The following is a 16,887-nucleotide window of genomic DNA, read 5'->3' as shown; positions in this document are numbered from 1 at the left end:
CGCAGTACATTTACTTTGAAACGAGGTATCACAAGTTAAAGGTTAGAGATTTCTGGATCCGATCCCCAGAACACATACCCGACATGTCTTTCAGCAAGACACTGAATCCTCAGTTGCTCCCGGGGTTTGGCTCTAGCGTGTGAATGTGTGTGAACAACTGGGTAGATGTGTCACCGCGACTGTAAAAGCTCGATTTCAATACTGGAACTGGAAGGACTTCTTCATCAACTGCTGCATTCACATAGAAACGAGTCTACAACTAATAATCACTGGAAAACTGGAAAGAGTTTTCTATCAGATATAGAAAGATATATAGATAGAGGGCTTGTGTAAACCTTTGATCAAGGGGTTTCCCAGTTCGTCACCTGCTATCGACTGGTAGATCAGGAACGTAGTGCAGGTAGATTGTGTGGCATTCAAGATAAATAATGTCTTAGATGTTAGTCCATCATCCATTGTCACTGTGGCATTTGATACCTGGTTGGCGTACAATGCAATGACAGATTGACGGGCGGCTACTCTGAAAAACTTTCCACCCATGTGAGGTCACACCTGAAAATGTGTGAACTCTCCCTAGTGAGCTAAGTAGTAGTACAGTATATCGTCCTACGTAGTCCTACTATCTCAGCTGAAGGAGAGGAATGAAAATGAGTGGGAGTGCTGGGCTATGAAACCTGACTCCATGGCTGACTCCATGTGCTACAAGCCACCATATGCTCTCTGTCTCTCTAAATATATATATATCATTTATCATTTAATGTAGATAGATCATTTTGACATCTTCTTTCAAACACTCTGTACAGAAATGATTGGTTTGTTGACGGACCACTTCTTATAAGTCAATACAGTAAGAACATATATATTTAAAGGATTAATGTTCAAGATTCATGACCCGGAGTCAGGTCGTGGGAAGATGTGACCTCGTCTGTTTTGGGCTGTGATAGTATTTGTTTTCTGTGCTATCTTTTGGTGGAGTCACACACGTGATTAGTAACCTGTTGTTGTAGAGCGCATTCTTCAGATTTTTATGCAGGAGAGCTTATGGACACATACTTATGAGCTAATTAAGTGGGACAAAAATGCTAGGTGGGGCATTCTTTGGGCTGGTGCTTCCCAGTGAGGTGTAGCAACAGGCACTTTAAGAAAATCCATCACAAGTGTCTGTGTTGAGTCAGCTAATAATTAATAATAACTAATAGATTAGGATGGGAAGATACCAGGGTCTCTCAGGTTTTTGTTTACACCAATTTCGTTGCTAGATTTTGCTGAATATGACAGACATCGTGGAAGAATGGATTTATTCTACCTCAGAAAAGTTGCTGGAGCAATGTAAAACAATAGCTGGCTAACCATTTTATTAAGGGTGCTGGTCTTGGAAGCTAGAGAGCCGTCACACAGGCTGTAACTGAGATATCAGTAGAACATATTTGTACTCAGAAGTAGGAATTTCCGACTCGAACGGCCCCGAAGTTGGATTTTCTACTCAGAAAGTCGTAGAATCCTCATTACCTCCTAGTTGATTTACCAAGATGGCCACCCCGTGTTTAAACCGCAATTAGAAGCTCCTGTAATATTCCGTTTCTTAGCACTTCTGATTAGTTTTTGTTGCATTAAATTGGTCGTACAGACAGTATTTTTCAACACAGTTTTTCATGTATTATATGGGAACTAAAAGCCCATGTCACGCTAACGGCTAAAAACAATAGCCCGGTAAAACCAAAAACAGTGCGAAACACCATCGTGGCAAACTGTGATTAATAGTGTATATTTTTCTACATTTGCCGCATGTGGTCTTGTAAATTTCATCACTGTAAACAATTCTAATAAAAAAATCATGAGTTACGTGTTCAATTTACAATTTGTGTAGTTTAAATAGCCTAAATTTTGTTTAACATTAAAGCAATAATATCAAGATTTAAAAAAAAAAAACAAAGTTATATTCGGACAAGGCAAGCGCTTTCATGGACACGGCCATCTAGTTTTGCGTCATTTTTTCCGATAACTCAGATGTATCATCAGTCCCAGAGCTGACTTCCGTTTCTCTGAGGTAAATGGAACGCACCATTTTCCTCACCCACTGATTTAAAGGATAATTCTGGTTTGTAAATAAAAGGAGCCAGGTCGTCTCCCTCACACCTTCGTGCACAATGGGGCCCTTCAGAGCCACCAACAACTGCACAAAGGCCTCTTTTTGTGAATGGTGTAACTGTGGGAACAGTAGCCTCGAGGTGTGAAAATGACAGAAAGACAAGAGTGTGAAAAATGGAGACGCAGAAAACAAAAGAGAGAACAATTTGATTGCGTTTTAAGTGAATGGAGGTTCATTTGAGTTGGATAAAACGTGAATGTTGGGACACAAATCTGCAGCAAACGGAGACGCTGGGTGAAATAATTAAGCGCAACAAGGAGGATCTGTTAGGAAACACTGGTGAGATTGAGTGTGGTCTGTTTCAAGTGAGGGGAGAAACATCAGTTGGGGTTAAAGGAGGGAAAGTTTGCTCGCCCGGCGTGCCAAGTCGCTCACAAGTTCTCTTTGTTCTGTCGGCTTCAGTTTCAGCGCTCTCGTCCTCTCCCATTGCTACCATACGGCAGCTCCAATCTGTCACTGCTGGCAGCAAGCTGGAGTTCAGCAGCCTCGTTCGAGTGACTTTTTTTTTTTTTTTTTTTTTTTTTTAATACACAAGTCTTCTGTTGTCTGAGGAGTTATAGGCGCGGAAAGTCGCTCTGCATGAACGCTAAACAGAAGGGTGACAATTGGAAGGGACTCAGCTCGAGTTGAGAAACGGCCAAGAGATTTAGCTTGACAAAGAGGCAGGATTTTAAATGCAGAATAACATAGACGTGTTGAGAGTTTGGTGGCATGACGTGGCTGAGCACACTGGCTGTCCTGGATCTGTTGGTGGGTTTAACAAATTTGAATATCTTTGTCACACAGGAACTCCTGTATCATCCTTGCGTTGTGCTGATTCCTGAAATAAAACCCGATCAGATCAGGCTAATAAGATTTTGCATGACTCATCCGAATCTGGGTATTTTATTTTATTTTTTCCCCCTCTCAAAGCATTTCGTTAAGAGACAAGATAAAGAGCCGTCACCTTATCAATAGTGAGTCAGACAGCGGGAGAGGATGTGAGGGATAATTTCCTCCTTCCTCTACCGGCAGGATGTTCTCTCTTACACCAGCTACAAACCTCAGCCATCCGACAGAAAGCGATCCTCCGGGGAGATTTAAAATACAAATCCTAAAGGGTAGAGAGAGGATAGATGGCTCACACCTCCCAGGAGGGTGAACAAAGCACAAGAAGGTCTTTGTCAGTTAACATTTTTAATAAAAAAAAATAAAACTCGCACGAGCAGGTTAAAAGGTTTAAACTGAAAAAAGACACTTGTTCATTTAAACATCATTTAAACATTAGTTTCACTGAATGTTTTTATTACAGGAAACCTACTTAAATCTGAATTAGAAAACTTAAATTTCCTTGTTTCTAAAGGTTTTGATGCACTTGTTTGTAATGAAAAGTTTGCTGATATGTTACATGCGAAATATAACGTATATACTGCGCACACACACAGATGATATTTTGCATGCTTTTGTTTGTTCTGGGTGCGTTTTTTGAGCTTTTATTCCGGTTTGAACGATAAATCTCACGACTTTCAACAGCACAAAATCGATCTGTCAGGCTAAATGGCAAAGTGGATCGTATCAGTTTCAGTCTCCAGTGGCTCCTAGTATGTTTTAGTATTGATTTACATTGATTACTTTTAAAGCTCTTCGTGGCCTTATGACTAAGGCCTATGACTAAGGACTATAACTAAAAGAGGACAGAGTTAGTGCCCCACGGCTGCAGAATGATCAGGTCGGCTGCGATCTCTGTTACTGTTATGGGAGAGCCTTTACTGGTTTTATCTGAGATTTTAATGATGCTTTCAACTGGGATCTGTTGTTTTAACAGTTTTTATTAAGTTAGAAATGAAGATTATAATGTCACATTACTTTAAATTGTGGTCTCTATTATGTCACGGCAAATGATCACATGGGTTCAGTATCTGGACACCAAAACAAGAATGTTTCTTGACTGATTTCCAAAACCATTTTTACAATTTGCATTTGCATTTGTTAAGGTATACATGAAACCTGCAGTAAGGCAAGGGGCTATCCTGTTGTTGGTTTTGGTTCTTCCAGTGCAGTGGGTGACACTAAGAATAACTAAATAGCATTAGGGCTGGGTTCTGCTCAGAAACAAGTACTGGCATGTTTGGAGGCAAATCTGAAGGAGGGAGAGAAAAGATAGCCCTCATGAAGAGAGGTGAAACGTGATATAATTTAAAAATCTTGTCATGGTGTTGCTCACAAGAAAACTTTTTATCAGTTTATCAAACTTTATCAAACTCGTCATGCAGAAATAAAGCCAAACAAAGCCGCCCTATCATGAAAGTAGTGGAGGTTTCCAGAGCTATTTCAACACCCAACAAGCAGCTGTAAACTCTGAATGAACTGATGCTTGAAGTCCCTTGTGATGTGGCCATCATAAATACTGGAATATCCCGTGTGTAAGTAACGTTCTTTTTTCGTTTATTCATAGGTATGAGGAATAGGGAGCTGTTGAAGGTGTCCCATGGGCATGTTTGTCCTCTGTCCTCCGACCAACAGAGACTCAGCACACAGACGTTCTGGGAGGGAGAAGAAAGACCGTCTAAAAATAACCTGACACTCACCACCAGCAGAAAAACAAACGCCAAAAAATAAAAAATTAAAAGGACGACGACTCGTGTTCGCCCTGACCGACTCTTTCTCTGCTCCATTTCTGTTTCTCTGTCCTCATTACGAGAGGAGGTCATGTCCCAGTCTGGGAAAGTCCTTCATCTGTATGTGGAAGTGAGGTCTGCCCCAGATCAGAATGGAGGGAAAGGGGAGTTTGGAGGGAGTGGAGAAGGAATTGCTCAGGGGCATTCGGTTCAGGACAGTCCTGCGGAGCTCCTCTCTCAGCTAGCGAGCCAGACATCTGTCAACAAGGCCTCCCCAGCTCACCGCCTGGTTCAGGACTCCACACCCAGCCAGTCTCCTTCTCGAAACAGTGTCAGCTTTCAGCTCCAGCAAACCAGCAGCTCACCTACAGTCACCAACCGCTGGAGTTCACCCATCCACTCTTCTCCAACACCATCTTCAGGAAAGGTCTCTCAGACTCCTGCAACACGTCAGAGGTCCAACGAGGAGGATGTCAGAGACAGGAAGCGATCGGTGGTCACCTTCAGTTACATTGAGAAGTCCAGTGTGAAGACTTTAGACAGTCCGCGCAACTCTCCGTGCATGAAACAAGCCAGTGACGAACGCGCTAGCCTCTCTCACTTTCAAAAACGCCTCAACGACCCAGTCTGGTTTGGAAGTCCAGATTCATCGTGCAGCTCCAGTCCCAAGTTGACTTTCCAATCTCCAGGAAGTCACCAGCAATCATTCTCCCCCGGCCTCCGCCAGCCACACTTAGACCCCATCGGCAGGGCAGCTACCCAGAGGGCTGTGGAGGAGTTTGGGTCCCCCTTACTGAGGATAAAACTCGCCCACGCACTTGAGCAAACCTCAACCTTACGCTACAGCCAACAGCCACGCTGTCAGTCCTGGGCTGGGTCTCCTGTTCAGCGACAGAACATCAGCGTGAACCCTAAAGACCACATTGCAGATCGAAGCCAGGTGATTTGTGGGCGGCCTCGGAGCACAGGGTCAGACCAACTATCTTTTCAGTCCAGGCAGCCCTCTCATTTGAGGCCTGGGTCTTGTGTTGAGCCTGAGAGCCCTCTTCAGTTTTCAGGAGAGGATAGAACTATGGCAGGAAGTCCGGCGACCAAAAGGTCCTGCAACAAGAGCACTTCACCACAGGGAACAATCCTTCCGCATGGCAATAATGGAGTCGAAGGTTTAAACCAGTTAAGCGACAGCAAAACCTCTTCTCCAGTTCACAGCCCCGAAGTCTCCCGCAGGCTGGCGGAGGAGGCTGCCAAAGTATCGTCAATTTTTACTGAGGCGAGGAGGTCCTCACTGCACAACGCTTTGGGTGAGCTTGCAAGCAGCTCAAACTCTGGAGAATCAGCTCCAGATGCACAACAGTTTAAAATGAACATCCCTTTAAATGACCGACACACGCCAGCAACTGACAACACTGACCCTCACCAGCCTGAAACAAACTCACATATTAATAACGAGGCACACCGGGACGACTGCATTCAGAAGTCCCAGCATCAGAGTTCCCCCGCGCTTCCTTCACGCGTATTTCGCCCCTCTCATCCCCCCACTGAGTTCAGCTCTCCCATCAGGGACCCCAGGCTATTCCAAGCCGAGATCCGAGCACCAGATACCCCCACCCTCCATCGCCGTCAGCCTCCACGGTACACAGGGGACTCCTGGTCGCCGAGCCTAGACAGGAGAGAAGACCTGAGCTGTCTCGAGAAAGGGGACTGCACGGAGCTTGCTCGCAGGCTCTTTATCAATCAAAGTGTCGAGGAGTCACCCGTCAGCTGGACTTCCAGACAGCAGTGGGGGAACCATGTAGAAAACAGCCCACGGCCAAGCCCCGGGCCTGGATATGAGTCCAGCGGTGACCAAACTCCTGCTCATGGATCCAGGGGATGCCGTCGGCCGCTCAGTCCCACGGCCCAGCAGAAACGGGCCGAACAGAGGAGGAGAGAGATCCTTCTTCTGGGACCTGTTGTACTGGACTCTGGAGAGGAGGATGAGGGTTGTGATGAGGAAGGACAGGACAATGTGGTGGAGGGATATGTTGAAGGGATGCAGCCTCATTCGCAAAGGGTAGAAGAGCATCCAGAGGTGGAGCAGAACGGCGTAATGGGAGGGTCGTCCTCACGGAGCTCCAGTGGGGTGACTGGGAGCTTGGGGGAAAGGGACTGTGTGTCCCCAGAGTCCAGTCAGTCCAGTCACCAGAGCAATGAGACCGGAGCGGCCACCTCGGGAATACAGGTGGGTTTGTTTGGATATTGAAAACATCATCACTAAGATGCCAAGTGGCCTGGCTCATAATTCCCTGTTTCTGTTTTCCTTTCTGTGGATTAATAGAAAAAGCAAGGTGAAGCAGGTTAGCTAGCTTCATCCTTTTGCCTTTGGCCTTATGCTAAGCTAAGCTAATCACTTCCTGTGTCTGCCTCCATGCTTACAGCTTGACAGATTTATACATTTTACCTCCATGTAACAAAGTGGCATACTTAAAAAACGTTAGTGGATGCATTTTAAACTCAGGACGCAGCCACGCTAGCTGCTTCTTCTTGTCTTCAGTCTTATGCTAAGCTAAGCCACTTGCTTCCTGTCTCTACCTATCAGCTGCTGCACTGCAGAGTTAGCTCCTAGTTTCTCTCTGTGCTTCTCTTGCAGACCGACAGTGGAAGTGCAGCGCCTGTGCCTTCGCTGCATTGTCAGAGGATTGCACGAGCTAAGTGGGAGTTTTTGTTCGGGACCCCTGCAGAGGAGGCTGCAAGCAGGGGGGAGAAAAGTGAGAGCATGACCGCCTCAATATATCTAGTTTCTGCACGTTGGTTTTAATTGTACGCTTGGAGATGGAGACAGGGAAATATAGGGAAGTTGAGCAGAATAGTGCTTCTTGTTAGTGTCACATTAGTCTGTATTGGGATGTGATATGTCAGTAGGCATAGTTTCATTATCTTAAATATACCTTAAATATTTCTCTTTTCAAAACCTTTCATAACTAACAAATAAGGACAAACCTACCAAATAAGTAGTATATCCACTAATAATGGGTCTTTTATTGATAACACTGCTTTTTTTGCTGTCCGTTTCCGTATCAATGATGTCATTGATTGTTAAGGATTACAGTGCAATCATTGAAAACACAAGAAAGCAATTGACACTTCTTAAATTATTCTCATCACATGAGTGTTTGTTAGTGCAAAGCTATTCTATAAACCCTCAAAAAATAAAGATTGTTACACTGATCTGGAACCTGACTCTAACCAGGAAAATATCCCATTTTTAACTTTAACCTGACTCTGGCCTTATCATTAACTGAGCTCTAACGTGACTTTAAATGGTTTTTCAATCAGATATTTATTGTATGTGAATAATTATGCAAAACAACAACACGCAGTTTTTATTTTTAATTTATTATCCAGATTGTTTATTTTCCCACTTAGCTTTTTTTATGACTGCGCAATAATGTTCTGCCTCAAAACTACACATACTTCTGCATTAATCTCCCCCTTTAGATGCCAAGAATAGAAAGACTGATCTTCTGGGATCTACTCACTTTGAAGAAATGCAAAGCTTGTTGTATCTTATTTCTCCATAGTGTTTAATTACTATTTAACACACGTTTGCGATGCACACTGTTGCACTGAAAGATTTTTTTGCCTGATTACCACCCACTGTGGTTTATTTAGACTCAATCCCACGTACACTAGTCTGCTGCCCCAAATACCCAGCGGAGCACCAAATGTGGATTAATCCACTGCTAAAAATATTGCCATATTAATGTACTATTCCCTTCTGTTTGAGTAATGTAACTAAAAACTACGGTGGTGGGCTGAACTAGTGAGTCTTTTTTAAAAAGAAGATACATATCTATGTGATTTTCAGAAGAAATGAAGAGGTGTTTGTAAATTATTAATTAAATCAAGCTCCACTAAATAAAATTTTTATCAAACAAGGCATCAGTTCATCATGAGATACTTTTATTAATAATTAATATTTCTACAATTTCTCAATAAAATCTAATATTTATTCTTCTTAAAGGTTTACTGTAAGAGTGCATTTCTTGATGCTGGAAAATGGAATTGCAAAATTAAAAAAAAAGTTTAGTTTGGAAGTGTTTCATAATTGGTATGGAACTAAAAAATTTGCGCCTATTGGTGTTTCTCAGAACAAGCTAATTTGCGTCTGCTTCTTTACAGTTACAGCCCATTATTGTCAAATATAACATCAGACCCTGTGCGACCCTTTCACATCTTTTACTCCCTCCGCAGATTCTCTAGAAGCCTCTACGGCGCCTCCCAGTGGCAACTCCAGTGAGTCTCCCACCCCGACTCCCCCGTCCTCCCTACCTCTGCTGTCTGCGAATCATGAGGTGCAGCACGTGGAGGTGGAGCTGGTGACCCCTCCCCCCGCCGTCATCGGGACGTCGCCCAAGACGGGCATCATCCGCAGGACTCTGAAGTATTCCGAAACGGACCTGGACGCCGTCCCTCTCCGCTGCTACCGCGAGACGGACATAGACGAGTTGCTGCTGGCCGAGCAGGACGACGGCGACTCGGCGTTTGGGAGTAACCGCAGCGTGCAGGGCACCTCTGGGACGGGCAGCAGCCCTCTGGGTGGGATCCATTATGGGAGGACGGATGGGGGGGATAGGAGAGGGGAAAGAGAGGAGGAGGAGGAAGAGGAGGAGGAGGAGGACGACGATGAGGAGGAGGAGGAAGAGGAGGAGATGGTGAGCTGGGCAAGTGTGAGGATGCAAGGAGACAGCAGGAAGCAGCAGTACGCCGCTCGGGACGAGGTTTTTGGACACCTCCTGAAGAGGTGTGTTCACGTCATACACCAGCCTGTAAACACACACGAGAACATTCTTCTAGAGTAGGATTATCCCCTGACCTATATCTTGATCTGAATTGGGATCTCGTCAGTAATCTGTTTTCATGTTGCTCATAAAAAGGCATTTTTACTTAAATTAGTCTCAACTCTGTAACTGACTGTAACCGTAAACCTCCCCTCTCTGTTCAGACCGATGGAAACATTTTTCGACAACCACCACCCGGCCCTGAAATCCCCCATCTTGGTCTCCGGTCCCCGTGGTGCCGCAGAGGACACCTTCAGCCGCCACTTTGAGAGCATCATGGAGTCCCACCGGGCCAAAGGGACGTCGTACAACAGCCTGGACAGCGAGGAGCTGCTGACCTCAAGCACCCAAACTGTCCTGACGTTCGACATGCCCACGCTGACCCCTGCCATCCACGGACCGGTCTGCCACAGCGCCCGGCAGATCGTCCAGCTCAGCTTCGCCCCGTTGGCGCACCATGAGCGGCCCAGTCTCTCCGATTCTATCATTACCGTGACGGGGGACTCGGACGCCACCCGGGCGCCCTCCAGCGAGAGGCTGAGCAGCGGTTCAGACGATACGCCACCCAGAGGACAAGAGTGCACACAGCTGGGGAGCAGCTGGTACAGCAACCCCACCTTCTCTTTATCCAGGTGAGTCAGCACATCAGGTGGGACGTACACGCATTATATGTGGTTTGGCCACAACTGAACACAAATTGAAGTCGAAATCCATAAATCTCCTCATCCTTTTAACTGCAGAGCATCTCCTGTTTATACATCATCATTTCTTAATCTAATCAGGAAAGGAAATAAGATTCATTATTGAAGAAATACCCTTAAAACTGATTATGGTTTATAAATATAAAAAGAAACTGAAAATATACTCCTTCACAGGTCTTTTAGTGGAGAATCATCTGCTTAAAGCTACAACACATAATAATATTTCAGGTGATTTCAGGATGAAGTGCGTTGTTGCCCTGAGTCAGGGATTCTCTTGTGGTTGAAAATGGCAGCAAAGTTCCTGCGGCCTAGATCCAAATTCAGACCGAGAGCCAGCAGACGTCAGGAGAGTGGAGGCTTTTACAGCAAACAAATGAATGGATTTGGAAGGAGATGTTGAACAGCGTAACAGTGGTGTAATTAGCCACGCATCCTCCCCTGGAGATTCATTAAGGCTTTTCTTACCTTCCTTGAATTCTCCTACATCACGCGTGCTTCGTGAGGCTGGACTCGGTCCAACAAACAGAGCTGTCAAAGTTAATGTAGTGTGGAGAGGGCAGCTCGTACCTTGGCTCCAGAATACCCACGTGCTCCCTGCTCCAGAAACGTTCTGGTCGGTCATCCAACGCCATGAACCCTGTAACCTATTTGTTAGTGTTGAATATATTGTCTCCTGCTACCACCTCACCAAGCATCTGCATTACAAATTACTCAACTGACATGTTTATTCACATGATTATGGTTCTTCTTCTTCCTTCCTTCCATTTTTCACATTTTTTTTTTTTTTTTGTTGATTGAATAAATCTGTCAGCCCTGATACCAGTGAGGACATCCGAGGTACAGCATCTGATTTCATTGTTGTGCAGGTGATACTGAAACAGAAATTCATTGAAACAACCACTTCACTTTTCTCAAGGAATCAAAGTTTGGAAGGCCTTAAACCTTATAAACTTCAATAACAGTAAATCTGAGGTTAACAACATTTAGACCTAGGGGTGTCTGAGGGGCTCCTCATTTAGAGCAGATACATTTAGTGGTCAGGTCCAGTTTCTTCCAGTTGGGACTCTTATATAAAGTCAAGCCTTTTTTTGTATTTTAATTTGAAAGAGTGTCATGTGATTTTAAATGATCCCGTCTTCACTTTTGAAGAGCTGTCATAGTATCCACTTGTTTTACAGTCTATGCCACAGACCAGGGATTCTGAACTTGGGGATCTGCAGACCCCTAGTGGTCCATGGTGTAATTGCAAGGGGTCAGTGAAAAGAAAATCCTTAAAAAAAGATGATATGATATTTATAGAAATAGGATTATTTTACTCAGATGTGACTGAGACCTTTATCTACCTAAACTACATAGGGTAACAGGATTTTTTTCTCTAATTATGTCTGTTTCACAAGTGGAATTATTTGCATTGTTCAAAGTACAAACTTAACTCAGTCTCCATCCATTTCATATTTTGAGGCCCCGACTGTTTCAGTGGGCATGCGCCATTAATTTCTTAGCAATGCTCTAAATGTGACATAAGATGATGTGTTGTGAGAAACTCATTAACGTGCATGTTCAGGCGCTTGAAATTAAGCCATGATAATATAATAAAAATATGAAGAAAGGTTGGGAACCACTGCCATAGACTATGGTCTGGAGTCTCTCCACTGGAAACTGATTATGTCTCAGCAAAGACCTTTGTGGTGATGGACAATAGAGTAAAAGTGACATAGTCATACACGTTGGAATTGAAATTCTTTACAAAATTATCGCTCTGATTGTTTTTCTTTCTCTCATAATGTCTCTTTTACCAGTAAGAATTGATTCTGGCTACATGAGGCTGTTGTCATTGTAAGATTTTAGTGTTTGCATGTGTGTGTTTGCAGGTCTTCGTATCACTTGCTTCTGGCTTTCCCAACAACGAAGCTGCAGTAGTTTAGGGCTTTAAAGGATGCTGACATTCAGCCATTGCATTATTCTTATTATTATTAGCTCAGAAGACACTAATCTCATGTCAGCCTTTGAATAAACGGTTCATTAGCAGCTACAAATTGCAGAGTCTCTGGTGCTAATTTAGTATTAATGCAGCTTAGATTGCCTGCTTTCGGATGTCGGGACCCTGTTAATGGAGTGTTGTCAGACTCCAGACGAACGACTGTCTCGGTCTGTGTCATTCTCCTTGTGCGGAGCCGTGCTGCAGTGCTATTCTGGAGCCGAGCAGATTAAAGTGAAGGTCGCTAGAAGGCTGCCTGTGGTCCCTCTGCTGTCTGCCAGGCAGGGAGTGTGTGTGCTGAAGGCATGTTAGACAGAGGCAGATGGCTGCTGCGGCACTGAGGCTCACCTTGACTTCATTTTGACTCTCTGCAAATCACAACATCTTACAGCCTTTGAGACACAGCATCCGGTGGTTTCAAACACTCTCATGTCGTTCTGGTGTCCGATTATGACGAGGACGTGTCTGTCAGTGCCATGTAATGTGTTTCACGGTGAGGTAGCCTAGCGTTGTGAAAGTCACCCTAAGTTAGTGTGACAGCACTGCAGGATGGAGTGGCTGCACCGTTGCTTCTTTACCCACTAGATGGCGGAAGAGGACAACAGTCATAATGCTGAGAGAGTGAAGGTTACACTCACTTACCAGTTCATGAAGTACACTAATGAATGCGTCCTTATATATATATAAATGCACTAAATGCCCCTTTCACTATGGGTTTTAAATAAACACTGAATACCACAACTTTCATGAAAGCAAGATGTAGTGCAGGACTGTTATATATTCACTAGCGTGCCTAATGTTTTGTCAAGTGAGTGTAAATTTAAATTATATTTCCTCACTACTGACCACTATCTTTATTTATGCTCTCAGTTAGTAAGAGACATGACAGCTTCTTTTACAATATGTATCATATTAAGTTTTTTTCCCACAAATATCCATCATAGACTCATTATTTTGACTCTTCGCTCCTTTATCATTAGTAGTGTGATCGCTTTTATATTGAGATGTCTAGGTGGTCATTTAAGTGGTCGTTCGATATAGTTTATGGTGCCGTTAAACTGGATTGGATTAAAAGTGCTTCTGTCCTTTAGCTTAGCCCACTGCCTGAAATAATACGACTATGTGTCAGTACAACACAACACAATAGCACTACAAACCACAGGCTCCAAACTGAAAACACGGTTGAATCAGCAGCTCTCTCAGACTGTTACGTTAGAATGAGCTCACTAGTGAACCTAGTGTTTCGGCGAGTGAGCGTAGGTGAGTGACACTGAGCAGCGGGGACACGGCGGTGTGTGTGTTTTTCCTGTGTGTTTGCGTGTCCCGAACAGGAATCCAGTCTCAGATTTCAGCTGATTCAGGAAGAAACGTTGAAAACAAAGCAGCTTCATTTTTCGTCCGGAAAAACACCTTCCTGGTGAAAGTTGAAAACCGAACCGTGAAGGTAAATGTTTGTTCAGTGCTGATCCCATCACATTTTTGAGCGGCCTGGAATCCATGAGGGAAATATCCCTGAAGGCTCGTCCATACTTTGATAAAAGTTGGAATTTCTCTCCCCTTCCCTTTCTCCTCCTCCTCCTCCTCCTCCTCGCCCTCTTCCTTCCCTCACATCACCCTTTTCAGACGTACCATTAGACAGTGGCTCATTGTGTGGAGCTGCCCAGTGGACTGAGAGGGGGGTTCAATTAGGCGTGGATACCGTTAAAGCAGAGGCTGACACTGGGAATTCTCTCAGGACCTCTCGGGGCACAGTGCTGGCTCTTCATGAAACAGTACTAACAGGTGGCGGGGCCTTAACTGCAGCACCGGCCTGATCTTACAACTACGGACATGCCTGCAGATGAAGCGTATGCTGTAAACAGACTCCACAATGGCCTCAGATGTTGACAAAAAAACCACCTATTCTTTCCCTGGGCAAAGCAGTATAGAGACACACACCCAGTGGCTTAAACCTGACACCTCATACCTTTTGTTTCCTCTGTGTGTTTAATAACTCGCACCAGAAACCAGGTAGACCATAATCTGTACAACACCCAAGGGATAGACACTCAGCGAGAGCAATGAATGGAGGGTAATTTTTTAAAGGCACCAGGCGAGCCAAGTCTCGTGCTTCGTATCCAAGGTCAGCAGGGGACAGTGAGAGTTTACACAGTGGAGTAGGGAGGGAGAATGAGAGAGGGAGGAGTAAAAAGAGAGAAGAGAAATAACAGCAAACAGACTCGGAGGGGAAAAGATAGAGACAGAGAGGCACTGCAGGACAAACGGCTCTTTTACTTTGGGGGGGAGAGAGAAGGCTTGCTGTGAAGATCGGATGACAGCAAACACAGAGACTGAGCAGGAAGGCGGTAAAGTAAAGTAAAGAGGCACCCATGAAGTCTCAGTCAGGCTCAAAACTGAGCAGAGGAACGTCAGACTCTGCCAGACTCTTGGGAGTCGGTGCAGGTGTTCGCGTGCGTTACGTCTGAGGACCGGACCTTGATGCGTTCAGGTGACAAGTCAGGAGGTAGAGGAGGGGTCAGTCGAAGGCGAAGCGGCAGTCAGGCTGCAGGAATGAGGACGTCATCTGTCTTCTGCTGTCATGGTTCATCAGCTATCAAGGAGGAAAGATATTTGGCAAACAGACAGTCGTGCCACAGGTATGTCTTCCCCTAAGAACTTGTCTCACCTGTCTGTCATGTTAATATGAGGATTTGAATATGACGTCCAGAAGGGAAATTCAAAAGTTTTGTTTGGGTGGCATGAGTCAGGCAAACCTGTTGATATGAAGCAGCATTAGTAGACTTCCACTCATTAACCCAGCCTCTACATGTCCGGTTTAGTGATTGCTATGTGTGGTTTGCTGTGAATCTCCACAGAGGATACAGTCTAGTGACTTTGACGATCTCCTGAGTTTACTTTTAGACAAGCACCGACCTCACAGAGCCGACAATGAGGTGACAAAAATGTGGAGTTCCCCACATGTCCACTAGAGGCTGCCTCCAAAATGGAGTTAGTCACCAACTCAATGGCTAACTTTCCATTCATGACAACTGTATGTAGCATAATTTAAATCATATCAAGCTTCATAGATCCCTTCATGGCCTACGTCACTGTGACGTCACATTGTTAGCTGGAGACAAAACAGAGGGAAGCTTGAGGCAAACAGTGTCACTTTCAAACGTGAAAATGTTGTCTTGCTGAATTTCTGGGGCCCGAACTGAAAAATCTAAAATACTAACTTGAAGTTTTATCACATACCAGCCACTGCCAGTCATAGACAACTTTGGTTTTGGCTTTGGCGGTTAAAAGAAAGGATTGGAGCGAGACAATCAACAACAACATGCACACTTCATAACAGATAATGCATCATCATTTTCAGTCTGGATAACGCTATGGGTTAGACTAAATTGTGACTGAAATTAATTAAGCTAATCATTATTTGGGGGAATTCTTGTTACATGTTAATGCTAATGCTAATGCTAACCACTAGTTAACGTAACGACTTCCAGGAGTGTCTAAGCTGAAGTAGAATTTACTAGGTTTGATAACGCTTGGCTTGATAAAGACAGACCAGACTTCCATCACCTCCCTTCTGTGTCCTACTTTGGTCAAATTGTCCATCCAGTGAGATTGTAGCGGTCAGTGAATATAGTCCCATCAGTCAGAGTCAACTATTAAAAAAAAATATCTCGGAGAGTGGGTGTATTAGCATATTATGTAAAATATGCTTTTTCCTCATCCATTCTTGTGAAAACAGTCCGTTGAAATATGCTAACCAGCATTTACAGGCTATAGTGTTTGAGATGTTTTGCCTCCAGCTAAGCCCCGCCCCTCAAAAACGTCATACTGTTTACAAACTGTGAAGAGGTCTGTAGTTTTGTATATTTAAGGGCATGGCTGCTTTGAGTGACAGTTGGGTGTCCTCATAGGTTGCTAACTGTCTCTAGAGCTACGTAAATGCTTCACCTCTTTGACCACTTTTTGAATTAGCTGGTACTTAGGTAGAGTCAGGCATTGCAAATGTGGTAATACCACACTGAGCTTTAAAACTGCTCTTCAGAAAATATTTGGGTGATGTCAACCAGATTTTTGGCGATCATGCCAACTGTCTAACTCGAAGATACGTACACGCCCCACCTCTTTGACCATTTTTTAATTAGCTGGGAATTAGGTAGAGTCAGGTACTGCCAAAATGGCAGCGGCCGGAGACACTTCAGGTCTCAAAAATCAGTCTTCAGGTTAGGGGTGTGCATCAAGTATTTGTATTTGTTGAGGAGGTAAAAGGGTATATGTATTAAATGCAGCTAACACATGTGATTTAGGCTGACTTGAAGGGACAGAACATGACTGTGATGATTATCTGGTGCTTGTGGGTGACTATAGGGGTGACTATAGCTCAGTAGGTAGAGAGGTTGGTGGTTCGATCTCTGAAATGTGCCACATGTCCTTGAGCAAGACACTGAACCTCTGTGACGGTAAAGCACTTTGAGTACCAATAGGTAGAAAAGTGCTATATAAAAGCAAGACCATTTACCAACAGACAATAGTTTTAATTACCTTAACAAATGGTAACTAAGACGAATGCTAACGTGAGAGAACCTGACTCCAGACGTCTCAATACTAATGTAACGTACCAGAATAATCTCCTGCCCAAACTTGCTTC

At 44.3% G+C, this 16,887-nt stretch overlaps 1 protein-coding gene across 3 annotated transcripts in view; it reads left to right on the top strand.

Moving 5' to 3' along the window:
* Positions 1–16,887, top strand: part of LOC125022458 — a 72,475-nt gene that overhangs the window by 14,170 nt on the left and 41,418 nt on the right. For all 3 annotated transcript variants that reach the window (XR_007114457.1, XM_047609129.1, XM_047609130.1), the window contains exons 2-5: positions 4,584–6,967; positions 7,376–7,493; positions 8,980–9,529; positions 9,731–10,198. Coding sequence is in view for 2 of the 3 variants with exons in the window: in XM_047609129.1 (XP_047465085.1) it covers positions 4,838–6,967; positions 7,376–7,493; positions 8,980–9,529; positions 9,731–10,198 (3,266 nt within the window). In the remaining variant the exon portion in view is untranslated. The remainder of the gene's footprint in view (positions 1–4,583; positions 6,968–7,375; positions 7,494–8,979; positions 9,530–9,730; positions 10,199–16,887) is intronic.

Source organism: Mugil cephalus, chromosome 16, assembly GCF_022458985.1.
Source record: "Mugil cephalus isolate CIBA_MC_2020 chromosome 16, CIBA_Mcephalus_1.1, whole genome shotgun sequence".
In the NCBI taxonomy this organism is placed as follows: domain Eukaryota; kingdom Metazoa; phylum Chordata; class Actinopteri; order Mugiliformes; family Mugilidae; genus Mugil; species Mugil cephalus.
This window is presented reverse-complemented; position numbering and strand designations above follow the sequence as displayed.